General features: G+C 38.5%; 1 protein-coding gene across 2 annotated transcripts; it reads right to left on the bottom strand.

The window, feature by feature from the left end:
- Positions 1-3,908: 3,908 nt before the first annotated feature.
- On the bottom strand, positions 3,909-20,488 carry CKAP2 (cytoskeleton associated protein 2). Of its 2 annotated transcripts, none has more exons than XM_042907373.1 (9): positions 20,333-20,488; positions 19,309-19,390; positions 12,957-13,035; positions 11,983-12,845; positions 11,331-11,535; positions 9,924-10,094; positions 7,676-7,745; positions 5,912-6,164; positions 3,909-5,419 (listed from the first exon to the last, which is right to left on the bottom strand). In XM_042907373.1, exons 1-9 carry the CDS (start codon positions 20,400-20,402, stop codon positions 5,164-5,166), a joined length of 2,049 nt encoding a protein of 682 aa, XP_042763307.1. In that variant the 5' UTR covers positions 20,403-20,488; the 3' UTR covers positions 3,909-5,163. The 2 variants fall into 2 exon arrangements, with proteins under 2 accessions (XP_042763307.1, XP_042763342.1); XM_042907408.1 differs by having other exon boundaries at positions 12,957-13,032.
- Positions 20,489-21,741: the final 1,253 nt, after the last annotated feature.

The raw sequence follows: 21,741 nt of genomic DNA, 5'->3' as shown, positions 1-21,741 counted from the left end.
CCTCATAGGAGTAGTGTGAAAATCAAAATGGGTATATGGTAAAACCTTGGATTGCGAGTAACTTGTTCTGTGAGTGTTCTGCAAGACGAGCAAACATTTCTAATAAATTTTAACTTGATAAAGGAGCTAAGTCTTGTAATACGAGTAGTACATGATGCTGAAAGTCACATGATCACAACTGAGCCAAAGATTCTTCTCTCTCTCTCTCTCTCTCTCTCTCTCTCTCTCTGGGATTGTGGGTGATGTCTCCCATGCTCCGATGCTGGGTCTCAGGCCATTGTGTTTGGCAGAAATCAGTGATTTTTCAGAATGTTGGAAGGTGCCCACAACTGGCACTGGTGTATTTTTTGTCACTTCAAAGCACCAATGGACAGTCCTTTGCTTTTCCATACAAGAGTAAGCTTAGGAACACTTTGCTTCATTCTAGGTCATTGGATGGGTTCCTTGTTAAAGGTGCACAAAAAGAAAAAGATTCCATTGAGCCAAGAGACAGCCGTGATTCTGTTAGTGATATTGAAAATCGTCCTACACAATAACCCTCCTCTCTTGTTGTCTCCCCACATCAGCCATGAAGGTTTTCAAAGGTAGGTGCAGTTAATTTTTCTTTATATTTTGTATTTTCTTTATTATTTTGTATTATATTACAATCTTGTTATCATTAAAATTTTTTTTTATTTTTTTGAGAGAGAAACAGAGAGTGAGCGGGGGAGGAGCAGAGAGAAAGAGGATGACACAGACTCTGAATTAGGCTCCAGGCTCTGAGCTGTCAGCACAGAGCCCAAAGTGGGGCTTGAACTCATGAACGGCGAGATCATGACCTGAGCCAAAGTCAGATGGTTAACCAACTGAGCCACCCAGGTCCCCCAGTATTGTTATCATTTTTACATGAATATTTTTGGGTTGTGGAACGAACCATCTGAGTTTCCATGATTTCTTATGGGAAATTCATTTTGATATACAAGTGCTTTGGATTACAAGCATGTTTCTGGAACGAATTATGCTTGCAAACAAAGGTTTCACTGTATTAGAATATATACATATTAGAACAACTTCTGTCTGTACTTGTCTGTGCCGAACGTGTTCACCATAATATGGCAGCGTTAATATGCTATCATTCTATAATGTAGAGATAAGAGCAGGGTCTCTGGAGTATAATGTTCTTTCTGAATGGTCAACATTTGCAACATCTGCATTGGTTGGTTTCAATTAAAGAAACAAAAACAAAACTACTATACATGTCTATGCCCAGAATGCTACTAGTTTCCATGAACTAATTAATGCTCATGCTGTTCAAGCCGCAGGCACAGACTTCAACCACTTTATATTCCTGACAGCGCTGGGGCAAAAGTCATAAAACCGCCCAACTCTTTTCTTTCTTGCCCTGTGTCAATAGTCATGAAAGGGACTCTTTTATCTTGTTCCATGAATGTATTAGTTTTCTAGGGCTGCCCTAACAAAAACAAAGTGTCACAAACTGAGTGGCTTAAACCACAAAAGTGTATCCTGTTACAGTTCTGGAGCCTATGTGTCCAAAATAAAGGTGTCAGCAGGATTCTTGCTGAGGACTCAGAGAGGGACCTGTTCTGGGCCTCTCTGGCTTGTAAAATGCTGTCTCTTCCCTGTGTCTTCATATCACCTTCCCAGTCATATTAGACTAGGAGCCAACCCTAGTCCAGTCTTATCTCATATTAATTACATCTGCAATGACCCTATTTCCAAATAAGGTCACATTCTGAAGTCCTGGGGGCTAAAACTCCAACATAACTTTTTTGGTGTGATATAATTCAATCTGTAACAAGCAGCAAGCAGAGACTAGTGAGCATGGGGAAGAGGAAATAGAACAGATCTGACCCCTTTTCTCTATAGCTGTTGCCAAACTATGGCTCCCAGGCAGGGGAGCTTCTGAACTGGGTAGTGATTGGAAATAAAATGTTGCTATAGGTAACATATACAAGGTACTAGGCATTGTTTTAAGTGAATCAATACATGTAAAGTGTTTAGAATAGGACTAGATAACGCTAAGTGTCAGCTATCAACTCATTTTAATCTCCAAAACACCCCTAAAGTTACAATTATTATCTCTGGAGCACAGAGAGGTTTTTTGTCTCAGGTCCCATAGCTAGTAAGTGGTAAAACTGGAATTAGAACCCCAGCGGTATGGTATGACTCAAGTCTGACTCTTTTCTCTTTAAAGTTTATTTATTTGGAGAGAGAGCATACATACACACACGCAAGCAGGGAGGGACAGAGAGAGAGAGACAGTGAAAGAGAGAGAATTCCAAGCAGGCTCTGCACTGTCAGCACAGAGCCTGATGCGGGGCTCAAACTCACGAACTGTGAGATCATGACGGGAGCTGAAATCAAGAGTCAGACGTTTAATCAAGTGAGCCACCCGGGTGCCCCTCAAGTCTGATTCTTAACCATGATCCTTTCAGTGTTAGATGTTGCTTGCAGCCGTAAACAGTGTCAAAAGCTGAGTTACAAAGTTCCCATGTAGTCTTAATGTTACATTGATCTAGGTCAATGAAAAATTCCTTATGACTTAGTAAATTAGAGAAAAAGCAAGTTGTAAAACCATATATGAAGTATGGTACCGTTTATGAACAAAGCAAAACAAAACCTACAAAATCCACACATACACGTGTCTATAGGTGTACAAGTCTGTGTATATGTTAAATACACAGAAAAAATTTGGAAGGTTACTAAAACTAGCAACATTTAAGAAGGGTGGTGTGGGGCACCTGGGTGGCTCAGTTGGTTAAGCGTCTGGCTTCCGCTCAGATCATGATCTCACGGTTCCTGGGTTCAGTTTGGGTCCCGCATCAGGCTCTTCACGGACATCTCAGAGCCTGGGGCCTGCTTCGGATTCTTTGTCTCCCTCTTTCTGCCCCTCCCCTGTGCGCACCCTGTCTCTCTCAAAATAAACAAATTAAAAAAAAAAAAAAAGGAGTCTCTGTCTGCTTTGTAGTTACTTCAATCATTCTGTTTACTGGTGACCTTTGCTCCCCAAACTTCATTTGGTCACTCAGTGCCTCATATTTACATATTTCAGGTATAACTACATAGAAAAGACTGACTCTCAGTCCTGATTCCAAATACCTATGGAAAGGAACCTGACAGTCCAGATTGGGTCAGGTACCCATTCTGGTTAATCAACCAGGGGGACAGCCAGATAATACATAGCACAAAAATGACAAAGGGAATGATCTCCACTTTACCCCTTAGAAAGATGAGATTCAACTAGGTAAACTTCTCCATGATCACATAACTTTTAGGGGAAGGTAGGAGCTGAGATTTTGAATGTAGATCCATTGGACTTTAAAGCTTATGCACCATATATCATATGCTTGGAGATATTTATCTTGGAACAAACTGAGATCAGCCATGATAACCGTCCTTGAGCACCTGAAAAGGAGCAATTACCTACGTCTGGAAAGGTTAGCACCAGGACTATTTAAAGAGACAGATTTTCCTGCAGTTAAGGGAGGAAAGGGAGGGAAAAAGCACTCTATGAAACTTGTCCAAACATAGAACAACTTATCTCAAGCTCCCTATCACTGAGGTATCTGAAGCTATGTTATATGGCTAAGTGAACCATATGGTATGCTTATTATAAAGCTAGGAGTACAGGCCAGCTTGAAGTTTATTTCAAAATGGCATATTTTGCACCATTCATACAAAGTATGAAAAAAAATATGGTAAAAATTAAGGTAAACCTTTAGATAGACTGATAATTTTTCAAAAAGAAATACACCATTAAACACATATTTAAGTATTAAAAACTCCAAGTCAGATCTCACTATAATGTGTTTCAAAAGCGAAATTTAAATTCATTGACTGTGGTTAAACTGCATTTCATATTTGTTGAAATAAATGTCACTGAAACATCGAAATACAGATATATTTATTTATAAATATTAGTACACAGTTTATAAAAGACTAAAAATCCTCTCTAGGACACAAAACTATTATAGAACAAAGATAGGTGCTATTATACAAATGGAATGAGTGAACATAAGACTATGTGATTCTTAAGCACATTTATATTACACACAGTTTTAAAACTAACATATCTTTGAACCTGTAGAATTGGTAGGCGATGTATTAAAGAATTAGTTCAGAGACTTACAAAACAATTTTATTGGTGATATTTATGTGTGGGGAGAAGAAACTGTTTATCGCATATAACTATCACGTTTCAAGGGACATGACTTAACAAGAAAGTTTTTATAAGAAACTATTAGTTATTTTAGAAATTCTACCTACATTAGAATAACATTATATATTCCTGCTCTAATTCCAACTATATCAAGTGAAATGATAAAATTTAAAATTGTAGCATTTTAGATAGTCAAGTTACAAAAGGAACTAAAGAAACTCAGATTGAAAGTTTCAAATACCCACTGAGTTCCACACCTTTTCTTTCTTAGTACAAAGTATCTGCTCTTAGACATGGGGTATTCAGTTAATTACCCTTCCTGGTGACCTCAGCTACAATAAAAAAGAAAGAAGCCAACAGAGACCACAGACTCACTAGCACTGATGGAAAGCGATAGTGAAGAGCCAAAGCACAACAGACCACAGCAGTCTGGGTAACAACAACTGGGTGGAAAAGCAAGCTAAATCTTCCACGTCTTCACATTTGAATGGAGTCACTCTACACATTACAATTACCGACTTTTCGACTGATCTATAGAATCAAGGAAAGGCAATGAAAAGTCAGCATTCTGTTTAAAGGCTGTCATGTATATTACACATTTCAAGAACAAGCCTATGCAAATACATCAATTTTATCTAGAACACCTTTTCTGATGATGCAGCATTACTGTACTTATATTTAATGACTAAAAATTTATCTCTAACTTAAGACGATTAAAAGTGAACAAGTCGACATTATGATGAAACCTGTTTATAGCCAAGGAATATAGTAAACTACTTGACAAATTTACCATCTTAGAAACTCCCTCTGCTAAGATCGAAAAGGTAGGATTAGCTCTCTGCTGCCCAGAAGGCAATACCTGCTATAAGGTATTGAACATCAGTAAGAGAGCTTACTGCCATGAATACTTAGGTACTTGGCCCACTCCTAAGAGACACACAAAGCCACAACAAGCAAACAAAATACCCCAGGAACAATAAAAAAACCCATTTCTCATCATCACTTTATTTCTCTTCTGCTGTTCCAGGCTCTGAGAACATTGGGCATAGTGCTGAATTGGGACGGCATACGAAAGCATCGGTTTCACCTCCCAACTCTGTTAATTGTTCCAATGAAGACACACAAGGATAATGGTCTTTTAACATATCTGGCAATTTAGAAGTCTTCTCTTGAATACGTCGAGAACGTCTCACTGGTGTTAGAAACTTTAGCTCTTTAAATGTAGAATCTGTATTGTCAAACTGTATCTTCTTTTTTACACTAAAAAGACAAAAATTATTCCCAGAGTTAAAAAACATTAACATTTTTACTTGTTCTTTTATGCCATTTATCTTACTATAACTTGTATGTGACAACCGTGTGATTGGCTGTCTTACAGAAAAAAGTTACCAAAGCTCCTTGTAGTTAGGAACTTATTCCTTTCTGTATTTGTTGTCACAGCACATATACAACAGATTCTTGAAAATCTGTACAATTGGCTATTTGCTCAATTCCAAAACCTACTATTATCAATAGCTTACAGACATTAAAGTAAAATATCAAAGTTTTCTTTCACAAAATGGCAATACTTAGGGAAAAGCAAAGCAAATCCAGTATTTAAAGGGTGAAATGTCCCAATGATATTGATTTGCTTGAAACCTTTACCTATTAATAAATGATAGTTCTAATCGAAAGTGAAATATTTTTAGATACCATATTTATTATTCCTAAACATAAAAACAAATCACAGCACAGTACATTTTGAAAGCTTACCTTTGTAGGTATGGTGTAGTAGACACATTATATTTAATTAAGCAACTCCCCCTGGTTTCTGTACTGGGGGTTTTAACATCATTGGTTGAATCTTTTGTTTTGTCATCTTGCTCTTTTTCATCATCTTGAAATACCACATTTCTAGTTTTCTTTTCCATTTCTGGTTTTCCTGACTCTAGATTAACCCCTCTATCTTCAGTGCTGACTTCATGGATGTATTCCTTGGTTGCACAAGCCTCCTCAATATTTTCTCCTATAGAAATACATTTCTAGATTAAGCTTTGGGCCAAATTGAAAGAGCAAAATCAGAAGGCATTAAAGTTATTCATAGTTGGTCAGATTTTCAAAATCAACGAAACAAACTGCCATCTCCTAACCATTTCGTTTCCTAAGCCAATACTGCTGACAACTATTGACAAATATTTACTGTCGCCTGTGGGTCAGGGGTTGTAGATACAAATATAAGAATGAAACCATTCCTGTCCTTTAAGAAGTTGAAAATAATTATAAAATGAGAAAAATGCCATATAACTGAGGTAAGAATAAGGGGTCATAGGAACCTATGAAATGGAATAACTACCTTTGTGTGAGAGACAGCGAGATGGCTATGGAAAGCTTTCAAGTGACGCTTAGGCTGGGGCTTGAGAAAAGAGTACTCGACAAGACCTAGGAAGACAATCTTGGTATGAAGCTTAAAAGAAAATGACCTATTAAGACAACATTAAAGGGCCAGAGTGCTTAGAATACACGGTAAGAAGCAAGGTGGGAATGTGGGGAAGAGGTGATGGGTTCAGATAGGTATGAAGGGCTGGACTGTAATGACCTCTACATGCTAGAAGTTTGGTAAAAAAATCTCTACTGGAGCGACAGAGATACAATAAGGTTTGATCACTACAACAGATGGTTTAGAATGGCAAGGAATGAAAAGGAATGATCTGTGATGATAAGAAGACAAAGCTATGGTTGTCTTAAGCAAGGTGGCAGAGAGGTAGGCAGTGAGGAGGAAGGGCTCGATTTAAGAGTTATTTCTAAGTTAGGACTTAACAAATGGATGCATGTGCGTGTCTGAATGAGTGTGCAGGTATAGTGGGGGCATCTCTTCCAAAATTTCTTGCATAGGCCTCTTTAACCACAGAGGATTTTCTTTTTTGGGAGGAAGAGATGATGGTATGGGGAAGCAATGAGGGACAACAATGAGTCCAAAATAAAACATGCTAGATGTGAAACACTGGAGACGTCCTGGTAAATCCATCAAGCCGAGACGACCTCTAGATTTGACGAGTAGGAAATTATTAGAGATTTTTAGTAAGAGGTGTTTCAGTTATATGATACATCTGAATCTAGAAAATGTTTACATTTCATAAACCTGACAGCTAATGAATCTCTTACCTCTATCTCCTATCCCTAGCAAAGAGAATTCTTGAAGAGCTTCTCTAGAGCACAGAACAGATGACAGAATTTCACAGGTAAAATTTTAGAGATGATCTAATCAAATTGCCTCACTTTTAACACAGGAAACTGAGGCCTAGAGAGGTAAGGTAACTTTCACAGACACTCAATGACAAATTTGAGTTTTGAACCAGATCTCCTAATTAAAAATTCTTTACACTACATAAAGCCACTGAATCTTGGAGGGAGGTATGCCAATAGATGTAAGAGGAGAGAAACAACTGACAAATTTAACAAGTTTAAAAAGATAAAAGAAAAATAATTCAATGAATTTTAATAAAATCACAATTCACTTGAAGAAAATAAAAAACTTACCATATTTAACTTTTTCTTGACTCTTCATTGTCAGAATATCTGCAATGGTATGTCGCATCTCTTCAATAGGCTTAATTGTTTTAGTGAGGGAAATAAAAGTTTTATATTCTCAGACATTAACGAGATTGTCCAAGTCAAAAATATTTTAAACAGTGATTACATTTCATACTTCAATTAATAAAACAAAGCAGTGGTTCTTAGACCATGTCTCTTTTCTCAAAATACTTATTTTGGCCACTCAAATTTTTAAAAATGTCTTTGCCATTTAAAAAAAATTTTTTCGGGGTTGGGGAGGGCGCCTGGGTGGCTCAGTCGGTTAAGCGTCTCACTTCGGCCCAGATCATGGTCTCACAGTTTGTGGGTTCAGGCCTCATGTTGGGCTCTGTGCTGACAGCTCAGAGCCTGGAGCCTGCTTTGGATTCTGTGTCTCCCTGTCTCTCTCTCTGCCCCTCCTCAGCTCATACTCGCATTCTGTCTCTGTCAAAAATAAACTTTAAAAAATTAAAAAAAAAAAAATTAAAAAAAAAATTTTTTTAATGTTTATTTTTCAGACAGAGTGAGAGTGGGGGAGGTGCAGAAAGAGAGGGAGACACAGAATCTGAAACAGGCTCCAGGCTCTGAGCTGTCAGCACAGAGCGTGACACAGGGCTCCAACTTACGGACCGCGAGATCATAACCTGAGCTGAAGTCGGACCCTTAACTGACTGAGCCACTGAGGCGCCCCAGCTCTTTTCCAATTTAAAGGGTAGAATTATCAGATTAAAACTTTTCCCCACAATTTTTCTTAAGACTGCTTGTCTGGATATAAACAAAATTCATGGACAAGTAACAAGTAACACTAATCTCTATTAAAGAGCTAATAATATACAGTAAATTTAATATGAGATTTACACCTTTTCTCCTATGTCCATGGTTATATATTTTTTCCACAGGCTATTAAATGCATCTCTGAAGAGCTCAAGGTTGATCAGCCTAACATTTCACTCATTCAAATTCCACAGTTCACTAAGTGTCCATGATATTCTAGAACATATAAGTACTTACTATGTTCCTTTGAACTGCCCTGACTGCTAATGCAACATATTCAAGACATTATACAAAAAGGAAGTTCTGGCTCATATTCTTAGTTCTAGCACATAGTCCTTACCTACTCACTCATCCTGCTTTCACTTTTCTTTTGCAAATTTTAATCCTTGTTTTTCCACTTTCTGCTCCAGTGTCACATCTTCCTCTTTACACACTGCTTTCTATGTGAACCTTTGGCCCCGGTTATGCATCCAGCTAATCTGCCTTAAGCCACTTTAAGTAACGCCCCTTCTGGTTCAGCGCAGTAGGAACCTAACACTCCCTTCCAGGTGGGATTCTGTCAAATACAATTTCCCGTCAGCAAAGCGCTTTATACGTAATAGCCATTGAGAGAATATCTGCTGAATATTTGATTTTTGATTCAGGTGAAAGGTCAAATAGTATCCGCTGGCTTTGCTGAGAATAAAGTGAGTAGACCTTTCTTAAAGAAAGACTGAAGAAAAACATTTTTTTAAAAAACCCTCTTTATAAATAATCTCTAAAAATGCATGTTGAGAAACTTGGTCAAAGGGAAATGCATTTTAGAAATATTTGCCCATAAAAACAAAATCCCAGTCAAATAAAAAAACTGGAGATACAACTTATTCTAGAGCCAGGGCCTTTGTAGCAATAGACCAGGAAGAGGCAAGAGGTATGGTATCAAATCACTATGGTGGTTATGTGTCAGAGAAACTAGGTGACTGCCATTTTCTATGTGTGGGCAGGACCAAACACGGGGCATAAAAATATAAGTACATTAAGAAACGCTCTTAAAGCAATCGGGTTCTCTCACAAAGCCACAGAACCCGCTAACATTTAGATGTTAATTCTACTTACTTTATATTCGTTAAATACATTTTAATATTAAAAATTCAATATCCCAGATGTCTTAACTAGGAAATGTGTAAAATGACATGTTGTACTAAAATATTTCTCACAGCATTTTTCACGAAATTTACATTTCAGCTTATATTCATCTTCTAAGTCCAATTATCCCTAGTTCACAAGCAAGTTTTAGAAGGTTAAGAAACAGCTTTTATAATATGCAATCATTGTGGCCTTTAAACATTCATTACTACTACATATATAACCACACTTTTATCAAGTTATTTTGTAATGTGCTCCAAAATAAATCTGAATCTTTTACACTGTAATAATAAAGATTATTAAGTTTTAATCTTACCTGAGCGCCTGCCAGAATGGCTTTCTCATAGATTGTGATAATGTTTTCAATAGGACTTGTGAGTGGTTCAATACGTGCAAGGCATATCCAATATTTAACAAGCTTTTTGGCATCTGGAATATTTTTAATCAGGTCATTAAGTATGACCAATATTTCTTCTTTTGGGCATCCCTAAAATAGCAAGAAGTGAAATGAGTGATCTCATTTAGCCTCCAAATTATGAACAATTAAGTAAGCTTGATCTATAATCAAGATCAATGATAATGAGAGAAAAAACTGATAGAATATTATTCATAAGAATATTCACTGTTCTCTTCCTTACTCCAAACTTATTCTGAATGGCTAACAAGAAGCATATTAGTCATGAATACAAAGCAGGGAAAAAATGAAATTAAGTTGAGAAAAACATTAAGTCAAAAATGACCAACACTCTACATGGTCTTGATCCTTTTCCTTATCCTTATCCTTTTACATATTGTGGGATTCCATTCAATATTTGAGTGGGAATTTTTGCATCTACGAAATGTTTATGGGGGAGAACAGCTTCTGGTTTTAAAAATTGTCTTTATCAGGTCTTGATATTAAGGCTAAAATGAATCTGTTACGATGTATGTACTTAAGGGCTAGACACATATAGTAGGGCAGAAAAACTCCACAGTTTCAATGACAAACCCTAGCTAAGCAGAATTAAGAATATAACCAGAGAAACTCCGAGTCTAATTTTTACTGGTCCTCAGAATCACAAAAAGTCTAAAGATGCTCCTGAAGACCAGAGTAAGGTTTGAAATCATACTCATAGATTCAGTCTTGCTGTGGATCTTGGACACCGTGGGTAACCAAAGCAAGATTAAAAAGTATTCAGGAAATAAAGGAAACATTCTAGAGTTATTATACTCTGTAGGATTTTGGTCCAAATAGTGAAACTCTACAATAAGTTCAAGACCATGATGATGTTGGTTTAGATTAATGGAATTTTGTTTGAAATATTTTAGCTAACTTGAATTTCATGTGAGATAATGACTAATTTATGTAGCTAGTCTTTGGTAAAATATGTAATGAGTGGAAAAAATAATATGAAAACATGCTGAAGGAATGGAAAAAACAGAAGTATCAGAGTGAATATCCACCCTCAGCCCATTTTATATTAACATCTTACAGAAACATAATATTTATAAGTAAAAAAAAAAATCCAGTAAAAACCTAATTATCCCTTTGATCTATTTATATGAACTCAATGAAAATGCAGTCCATTAAAGGCTAAAGATAAACAATCTCATAATTAACATTAAATCTACATAACACCACTAACACATTACATGGTCAAAGAGTGACAAGGTAATTTGGTGAGATAACATTTATAAGATAATTTACAAACTATAAACTACTATACTAATATAAGGACTGTACCTCACTAATCAGGTTTAGGCATTCAGAAAATGTCTTGTTCACTTTTTCGGTAAATAATCTCTGTTCGTCTTCTTCTACCATGGTGGTCCAAAAGGACCCAACTGGGTTTTCGTGTTGCCCTTCAGGCTCAGGCTGGGTAACTCCTGAGCTAGGAGGCCTTTTCAGGACTTTCCTTTTGCCAGCTTTCCACTCACTCAGACGAGCTCTACAGTTAGAAGCAGGATACAAGCATTACCGTGATATTGATGATAGAATTCTCTCAGAGGAGAAGTTAAAAAATAGCTCAGGTCTTGAAGTAGCTCCATGCTAGTGGCACATACATAAGTTCACAAGTTCAAAGAAAGAGGAATATGGAACATATCAATGTTAATTATATGCTCAAAGACCCTGAGAATGCATTTTTAAATGGAGAGGTTATAAAATATTTCCCAATTGTATTAAGCATTATAACTTAGATTACATCAGACCTAATGAAAGACACTCAAGCACAAGAACTTAGGTCATGCTGTTCCACAACATAAATTTGCTTAAATTTGCACACGACAGAAGAGAATCTACACTTGCACACAAATTCTAATACATTCAAGGAGATAAGCCAAACCACAAGAGCTACTCTGCTGAAAATTAAGCTAATAAAATTACATTTACTTACTTTCTCTCTTCTGCTGTTTCTTTGGGCTGAGCTGATCTATCAATAGTTGCTTTTGCTATTGTATGCCTGCGAGGGTCAACGTTTTTCGACTTTTCTATCAGTTTGGTGTTAGAAGACGAAACAGGCCTGGCTACGATTTCAGACTTCACGCTTCTTGTTAGTGTCTTCTTTCTTTCTATATCCTGAGAACCGGTTTTGGCACTAGATGAAACTGTGTTTAATTGCACTAACTCTTTCTCGAGAGGCCCTTTCCGAATCGTAACATTGGCCGAGCTTCTACCGATGCCTGGTCTCACAGCGTCCTGAGCATTGTCGCGGTGACTTCTAATAGGAGGTCGCAGAAGCTGTCTGTTCTGAATTGTAGTGCTCACAAGTTTAGTGGTAGTCGTCACATTAGAGGCTCTATCCCTTTTCGCTGTCACACTGCTGCTGTTTGTGCCCAGAGGCTCTGTAGCTTTAGGGACTGTAGTCGAAAGTTTCTTTATTGCTGCAGAACTCTCATCTCTGATTTGTAGAGGCTTTCTAAATGAATTAATCTTAGACTGAACAATTTGGCCACGGTAAGATCCAAGCACAAGCTTCTTGGACATGTTAGCATCTTGCTTTGGTTTTTCTGTCATTATTTGTTTCTTTTTATTGTTGTTTTTAAGATGAAACACTTGGCTTAATGTCATGTGTTGACCTGGAGGGTCACCTTTAATTGGTACCAACTGCCCAGTTTGATTATTATCCTCAGAATTAGGTGTATCAATTGCTGTAGTTGAATTGGTTAGCTCATTAGAAGGCCTTAAAGGAATACAATTTTTTTCCATTGTTATATTATTTTTGCTCCCGGGAGGTCTACTGACATTTTCTTTACCAGCCTAGAAGAGTGATTTATGACAAATTGGTATTTCAGAATTCATCTCTTTAAGAGCTTAGGAAAGGGAAAGGGGGAAAAGGGACAGTTTATGAGGGCTATGTCCATATCTTACCATTTTTGTTTTAAATTTCAGAACTTTTGTCTCTTCATGGACCTGGCCCTCAGAGGTCATCACTTTCTGGTCTCTACTACTTTAAAAAAAAAAAAAGGGAAAAAAGTTTAACCACAGACCAAGTGAGTTTTGTCTTTGGCAGGAGGAATGGGAGGATATCAACAATCATCTGACTTTGTAATTTTAAATTAAGGCAAGAACTGAGCCGAGATTTATTTATGAAGCAAAACTCTTCTTTCTTTATTATAGGGTGACTTAATAGTGTAAACAAGATGGCTGGAGAATTTGGATATTTTCTTAAAAGTCTTAACACCCTCTCCATACAGAATAGGTAAACACATTTGATAACCTCATTCCAAACCACTCTTCTTAGTCACTCAAACAAATCCTCAAAAACCTTTATTAAGCCACACTTCCTTTGGTTAGTTTTCAGTACTTAGTAACAGATTTACATTGAAAAAAAAAATTAAAAATAGCCCCTCTTCAAATAAATGGTGCTGGGAAAACTGGACAGCCACATGCAAAAGAATGAAACTAGACCACTTTCTTACACCATACACAAAGATGAACTCAAAATGCATCAAAGACCTAAACCTGAGACCTGAAACCATAAAGCTCCTAAAAGGAAACAGAGGTAGGAAAGTCCTGGACACGGGCCCTAGCCATATTTTGTGGGATGTATTGTGTCCCCTCAGGCAAGGGAAACAAAAGTAAAAATAATGGAAAGTTCATCAAACTAAAAAGCCTCTGCACAGTATCAAACCATCAACAAAACAAAAAGGCAATCTACTAAGTGAGAGAAGTTATTTACATGGGATATATCTGATAAATCAGGGGTTAATTTCCAAAATTTATAAAGAATTCCTACAGCTCAACATGAAGAAAACTCAATTAAAAAATGCACAGAGGACCCGAGCAGACATTTTTCCAAAAACATACAGATGGTCAACAAACCCGTGAAAAGGTGCTCAACATCACTCGTCATCAGGGAAATGCAAATCAAAACCACAACGAGATATTACTTCACACCTGTCAGAATGGCTACTGACAAAAAGACAAAAGATAACAAGTGTTGGAAAGGATGTGGAAAAAAGGGAGACCTTGTGCAATGAAAATATAAATTGGTGCAGCCAATGGAAAACAGCATGAAGTTTCCTCAAAAAATTCATAAATAGAAATACCAGATGATCCAGTAATTCTACTTCTGGGTATTTACCTGAAGAGTATATGAAAACACTAGTTCAAAAAGATACATGCACCCCCGGGGTTTACTGCAGCATTATTCACAATATCCCTGATAGAAGCAACCTAAGTGTCCATCAATAAATGAATGGACAAGGAAGATGTGGCATATATATACACTGGAATATTACTCAGCCATAAAAAAGAAAATCTTGGGGTACCTGGGTGGCTCAGTCAGTTAAGCATCCAAGTTCAGCTCAGGTCATAATCTCACAGTTTGTGAGTTTGAGCCCCACATCGGGCTCTGTGCTGACAGTTCAGGGCCTGGAGCCTGCTTCAGATTCTGTGTCTCTCTCTCTTTCTCTCTCTCTCTCTGCCCCCTCCCCCCCCCCAACACTCTCTGTCTCTCTCTCTCTCAAAAATAAATAAATATTTAAAAAGAAAAGAAAAGAAAAGAAAATCTTGCCATTTGTGACAAAATGGATAGACCTTGAGGGTATTCCGCCAAGTGAAATAAGGCAGTTGGAGAAAGACAAATACCATACGATTTCACTTATATGTGGAATCTACAAATACAAAACAAAAACAAACAACAAACAAAAAATAGAAACAGACTCAAATACAGACCGCCTAAGAGGAGGGTGGTGGGAGATGGATGAAAATAGGTAAAGGGTAAATAAGTATATATATATATGGGAAAATAAGTATAAAGTAAATAAAGAAAAGTATAGTATAGGAAATATAGTCAATAATATTATAGTAACTTTTTATGGTGACAGAAAGTAACTACACTTTCCATGGTAAGCATTTAATGTATTCAACTGCCAAATCACTATGATGTATACCTAAAACTAATATGTCAATTATACTTTGATTAAAAAGAAGAAAAGAAAAAAGGGAAAGAAAAAAAATAGCCCTCCCAAAAGAAATCCAAAATTTTCCATACACACACAGCCCAATTCATTATAAATATGGACTTCAGTTTCTAGATAGCAATGCATTTAGAATATGTTATCTAAAACAAATGCTTCCTCAAGAATTTAACCTACACTCCTTTTAACAGATACAGACTGGTTAGTACAGGCCATGAGATTCTCTTAGCAAGTCATTATAACAATTTGCATTCCGTAAAGAAAAGAAAAAAGAGGATCAATTAGACATCCCATTGATTCTAAGACAGTTCCCAAGTTCAGAGATGCTAAAATGTAAAAAAAGGGTACATTTTAGAATCAACAAAACTTGTTACCCCTATAGTTGATAATTTGGGTTACGTTGCCTCTCGCATCTTTTTGCTTAGTCTGCTCGGACAAGGGGCAGATCTTTGACATAGCTTGTACTACACATTTTTAAAAATTTTATGATTTAATTTACATCCAAGTTAGTTCGCATAAGGTACAACAATGATTTCAGGAGTAGATTCCTTAATGCCCCTTACCCATTTAGACCATCCCCCCCTCCCACATCCCCTCCAGCAACCCTCTGTTTGTTCTCTATATTTAAGTCTTTTATGTTTTGTCCCCCTCCCTGTTTTTATATTATTTTTACTTCCCTTCCCTTATGCTCATCTGTTTTGTATCTTAAAATTCCTCATATGAGTGAAGTCATGTATTTGTCTTTCTCTGACTAATTTCACTTAGCATAACACCCTCCAGTTCCATCCATCCCTCCAGTAGTTGCAAATGGCAAGATTTCATTCTTTTTGATTGCCAAGTAATACTCCATTTGTACTACACATTTTGAATGATGGCAAAGAGTCAAGATGCATCAGTGAACACAGCAATGTCTCCCCAGTTTAAACCCCTGCATTCACTGCCTGATGGTAAATACTCCTCTTGTTATTCACTGGCCTGTAGTCCGGTGCGGGGTGGGAGACGATGCTCACGGTCAGTCTGTCAGGTGCTCCCAATGTGGTACCTTAACTAATCAGACCCTCAATTACTTCTGGGCTTACAGTATACTGTGATGTTATCTCATGGAGAACATCGGAAGCAATCTTAACAAGAAATAGCCCTTCCTTCCTCCACCAAAGACTGCCAGCCTATGTGCCTCTGTACCCATACATTCCGCCTTCCTTGGCAGATAAACTGACACCATGCTGACCTATGGGCAAACTCTCCATTTGTGCTGTCTCGCTTGAGCACTGAGGATCTTTGTTCTTGTTTTTATTCATTCTTCTGCATCATTAATTACCCCTCTGCTACATCATTCCCATCCGCATATAAACACTATATATTATATCTCATCTTAAAAGCCTTAAACCCCACATTCCCTTTCAGCTTTATAGCAAAACTCCTCAAAAGTATGTATCTAAACACACTGTCCCCATGTTGTCGTATTACATTCTCTCTCCAGCCCATATCCATTGGGAATGTGTCCTCACCACTCTACTGGAGGCTCCTAGTGTCATCTCCTTCTGTCTTTCTACAACTCAGGGATCAATTCTGTTTTCACCTTACTGCACCTTTCAACAGCACCTGACAGGTAGTCATTCTTTCTTTCAACACTCTCTTCACTCTGCTGCCGGATCACCAACTCCTCCTTTCCTCCTACCTCGGTGGTCCGCTTCTTTCAAGTCTGTCTCCCTTCTTCCTGACCTCGCTGGGGCTCAAAGCTGCATTCAAATTTTAAACTTTTCTTTTGCCTTTTTATTTTAGTTTTATACTTCTCAGGGACTCCTCTATTTCTGTCTGTGCTAACAGAATCCTAGCGCTTGGTCTTGAAATTGCTGGCCTTTTTAACTGCTAGCTAAAAAAAAAAAAAACAACACATCAGGATAAGGAGAATCCACCTTATTCACCCGTCCAGTATGGAGTTATATGAAAATACATCTGAATATATATATATATATAATGCTATTCTACCTTGTGATGATAAAACTGTCCTCACAAGCCTTATCTACACATAGGAATCTTAAAGTACCCATGCTAGAGATTGTAAAATAGAATGATTTAATTTTGAAAAGCTGCGACTCTGATTGGCTGTCTATTTAACAATTTGTTGCTCAAGTAATATTTAAATTGACATCTGTTTTCTGAAAGGAATATAGTACTTGTGAGATTTCTTGTAAAGCCAGAAGAATTTCAGAATTTTCTTTTCTTCCCATTGTGTATAAGAGTATTATAAACCCCATGACCCAGTTAGATTCCTTATTTAAGTTAGTAGTTGAGAGTCATGCTCTGTCTTACTTGAGTTAATATTCTCTTTGCTTACTCTCTAGTAATCTTATTCCCCCTCAAGGTTTTAAAAATATATCACCTACCAACTGGCAATTCCCATGTTTATATCTCTGATCCCAATCTCAAGCCAGCCCTTCAGATGTGTAACTCTTTGGCCTTTCCACTTGGATGTCTTGTTGGTGCCTCAGATTTAGCATGGCCAAAACAGAGCTCCTGATTACCCCATCCCTCCCTTAGTCTTCCCCATCTCGATATATGGTATCACTAGCCACTCAGTTATTCAAATAAAAAATCTAGGATCATCTTTTTGTCTTAAATGAAGAAACGAGGAATTTGTGAAAGAAAATGTATAACCATTTACATGTAAATGTAAAACATTTCAAGTAAAGTAACACTAATGTAAAATTAAAAAGATTATTAAAAGTTTGGAATTAATGCCAAACTTACATCAACTTGCAAAATTATAAATAGTTCAAAGAATATCCGTATACTGTTTTCCCAGATTTGTTTAGTGACAGCCTTTTATTCCATATGTATTATAATTTGCACTGTTTCTGAACATGTGTATGTGTGGAGTATATACAATGTTTTCTAACTGAACCTTTCAAGTTAAGATATATACACAATTGCTCTTTACCCCTAAATGCTTCAATGTTCATTTCCTACAAGTGGTGATTTTTCTCTTACATAACTGTAACACGGTTATCAAGTTAATAAATTCAACTTGATATACCCCTTAATCTACTATTTATATTCTAGCTGAAAACTGACATAATAATGTCCTTTATAACATTTCCCCTTTCACAATCGGGTACAAGGGTCAGGTATTGGATTGAATGGTATCTCTTAATCTGGAACATTCAGAGTCATCTTAAACTCCTTGCTTTCTTTCACATCTCATACCCTTCCATCACCAAGTCCTGTCATCTCTACCTCCCAAATATAAACACAACCGGACCACTCAACCATGAGGAAGGGTATGAAGCATTCACAGAGACAAAATATATCAATAACTGTTGGAAGAAACTAGAGAAATCAGGAGAATAGAATAACTCATGAACCAATCGTCTGTGTGGAAAGCCACTGAGAGATCATGAAATAATAGCCATCACTTATTGCACTCTCGCTATATACCAGGCATAGTACAATGCATTTACTAGCTCAATTAATCCCCAAGAAACACATATTACTATCCCATTTTAATAAAGTAAACAGACTCAAAGAGGCCAGGTAACTCTCCAGAGGTTACGTAGTTGTAATGGCAGACTTACAGATTCCAGTCCTAATCACTCTAAAGCCAATGCTCTTCGATTGCACAGAAAGAGCCTAAAGGATGTTACTAGCAGTTCTCTCTGGAGGAGACCTTTTGATTTTCCGCCTTATATACTTTCACGGGTTTTTGTTTTAGCCACAACCATGTACTATTTTTAAAATTTTAACAAAATAACACCAAGATATTTCTATGGAGAACTGAGAATATAATGAATGTGCTTCAAATATTTGGGGGGAATGCTCTCTCTCTGACACATACACAGTAAAAACTTTGCTAAATTAAGAAAGACCGACCTTTGTAGCACTGTATAGACCACAGTCAGTATTTTGATATATACAAACACTTTGCTTTAAAATTGTTTCATCATAGAGTGTGAATTAATTTACACAGGAAGCGATGACCTAATGCTGTGCTATCCAAGAAGGTATGGCTACTGAGCACTTGAAAAGTGGCTAGTCCAAACTGACTTGTGAAAGTGTAAAATACACACCAGACTTTGAAAACTCACTACCAAAAAGGAATGCAAATTATCTTAATAACTTTTAAGAATTACATGTTGAAATGATAACACGGGATATATTGGATTAAATGTTATTAGAATTCACCTTTAAAAAATGTGGCTACTAAAAAGTTTTAAATTACAGTACAATTGAGGCTCCCATTACATTTTTATTAGACAGCTCTAATTTTACAGACCTGAAATCAGAAAATTTGACCTCACCTGGATATGTGATTTTCCTCCTTGTATGCAAAAAACGTTTTTCTTTTTAACATATGTTCCTTGAGTTTCTGTCTTCTTTGTTCTAAATAACAAAAAGGCGACAAGTCAACATTGGTTACAACGATAACATCAAATATTCACTAAATGCAGATCTTCAAAAAATGTTCTACTAGAGATCACATCTTGTATACAACAGAAAATTTCTCAATTCAGAAATAATCCCATTTCTAAGAAATTGTTACCGTAAATGGTGCCCACAACTACTGCACAAGAATCACCTTTTCCTCTGTCTTTAAGTGAAAAATCTGGAGAAAATTATTTTCAATACACGGTTACTGAAAGCCAAGCTTTAGGAAACTAAATAGCAGATAAGAGACACCAGACTCTAAGCTCTAATTTACCAGTACTGGGTTGGGTGAGAGTTTCTTTCCTCTACTTTCCCATGTGGAGGACAAAGAATTAACATTATTTCTGAAGACCCAGCCAACCCTGGATTTACACAAAGTTGATTGATTGTCTTTAATTTGAAGCATCAGATGAGGCAGCCCACCTCTCCAAATACTCGCGCTCAGGAAGAGGGAGAGGCCTGCGCAAGCGCAGTGGGCTCTCGGTCCGGGCGCGGCCCCGCCCCCGCGGGTCCCGCGTCCCGAACGCAGGGGCCGGCTGGAGTGTCACGCACGCTCCCTCGCTAAACGGACGTCTTCACTGCAGGCCCATCCTCGCCGCCAGTGGGTCACGCCCGGCCAGTAACGACCGCACGGGAGGCGCTTAGCCCGCACAGTGACACCACGGACCGGGAACCGCTCTGGTTTGTCCATTTCGAAAATGCCGAGGATGCGGCTGCGAGAGGCCGAGCGATCTGTCCAGGCTTCTCACACAACTGGTCAGGACTGAAGCCGGGGGACCCGAGGCCTCGGCCGCTGAGTCCGAGCCACCCCCTCCCCCACGGTCGTCCGCGTCCCCACCCTCTCGGACAAACCCGGGCTCCTGCAGGTCGCGCCGCTCCCGCCACCGCGGCCCTCACCTCTGAACTCGGGCTGGGCCCTCTGGCTCGGGGGCAGTTGTAGCTCCCGGGGCACTGCTGGGGTGCTCATGGCTACTGCGGGCGGAGGACGCGTCTCGGCCCTGACAGTCCCGCACTGCTCAAGCCAAGGCAGCGGCAAACTGAACACGCCGCCTGCCCCGCTGCAGGAGGCGCGGCGTGAATTGAATGAACCAATGGGCGCAGGGGGCGGAGCCTGGGCCGCGGTTGCTGGGGCGGGTCTTGCCTCCCCTGGGTTCAGTTAGAGCTGCTCAGCTGAGTCCCCGGGCTGGCAAACCTGATCAGCTGTTTCCGTGTTTGACTTGCGACCTGGGGGGGTGGGCCTGCAAAGTCCTTGCTGTGTGGCAGATGGGACTTGTCTTTGGACGCCCATAGTGCGTGGAGGAAGGCAGACTAGAAAATTGTCTATAGGTTGCACTTATTAAACAGGGCGTGTTTGCTGAGGAGGCTGTAAGCATCTACTGCTGTACAAAAGCATGTGTATTTCCCTTTCACAAACATTACTTCGTTGCCATAGGACGACTGGGAGTGGGATTGTAGGACCCCTGACAACATGGACTCCTCTGGCAGTCCATCCTGTTTATGCTCCTGCAATGACTTCCCTCCGGATCCGTGTTCCAGGACCCCTGAAGGTTCATGTATGCCCTGACCACAATGCAGGATGGCTTGTTCTGATCGTCACGAAAGTGGCGCACAGAAGGAGACACTTTAGCTAAGCAGTAGAGCTGACAGGCCCACAGAAGGTGCCACTCTACGTAACTGTTCCAGCCGGGTTTTAAGCATGGAGACAGAGACTGGAGGATACAATTTTTGTATCCCTGGCGCGGGTCTGAGAGGCTCCCGAGCTGGCTCTCAACTGCCAGTTCTTGCCGTCTTTCTCTGCTTTTTTTCCTGAAAGCATCATATGGTAGCATCTTGCTAATGAAGTTTGGGATTTTATATTCTGTTGCTGCTTTTTCTTGATGAAATGTTAAGTGTAACATTGTGTAACTTTGCCTGCACTTGAGGCCAGTTCTGGAAGAACTAACAGCCAAACAGCACGCATCACCATCCCTCAGACATTACTGCTGTTTGTATATTACTGTTAATATTGTCAGTTATGTACTAAAGTTTCATGGGACAGGCTGGGTAGCCAGGGATTAAGTGACAGAGAACAGTTTAACAAAATACAACAGTAAAAAGAGTGACTCAAGAACCTTTAACCCATTATGCTAAGTGAAAACCAGCTGCAAAAGGTCACATATATGGTATGATTCCATATGAAATATCCATAATAGATAAATTCATAGAGAAATGAGACAGATTGGTGGTTGCCAGGGGTTAGGGGTAGGGGGGAATAGGGAGAGATCACTGAGCTGTTCCCTTTAAAATGGTAATTTTATGTTATGTAA

Source organism: Panthera leo, chromosome A1 (genome assembly GCF_018350215.1).
Source record: "Panthera leo isolate Ple1 chromosome A1, P.leo_Ple1_pat1.1, whole genome shotgun sequence".
Lineage (NCBI taxonomy): Eukaryota > Metazoa > Chordata > Mammalia > Carnivora > Felidae > Panthera > Panthera leo.
This window is presented reverse-complemented; position numbering and strand designations above follow the sequence as displayed.

Coding starts and splice junctions, on each gene's coding strand:
- CKAP2 (XM_042907373.1), bottom strand. CDS start 20,402: ATGAGCACCCCAGCAGTGCCCCGGGAGCTACAACTGCCCCCGAGCCAG. Junction 12,846..12,956: donor TGAAATTTAAAACAAAAATG/GTAAGATATGGA, acceptor TCACTCTTCTAG/GCTGGTAAAGAAAATGTCAG. Junction 10,095..11,330: donor GCCTAAACCTGATTAGTGAG/GTACAGTCCTTA, acceptor TTGCTATTTTAG/GGATGCCCAAAAGAAGAAAT.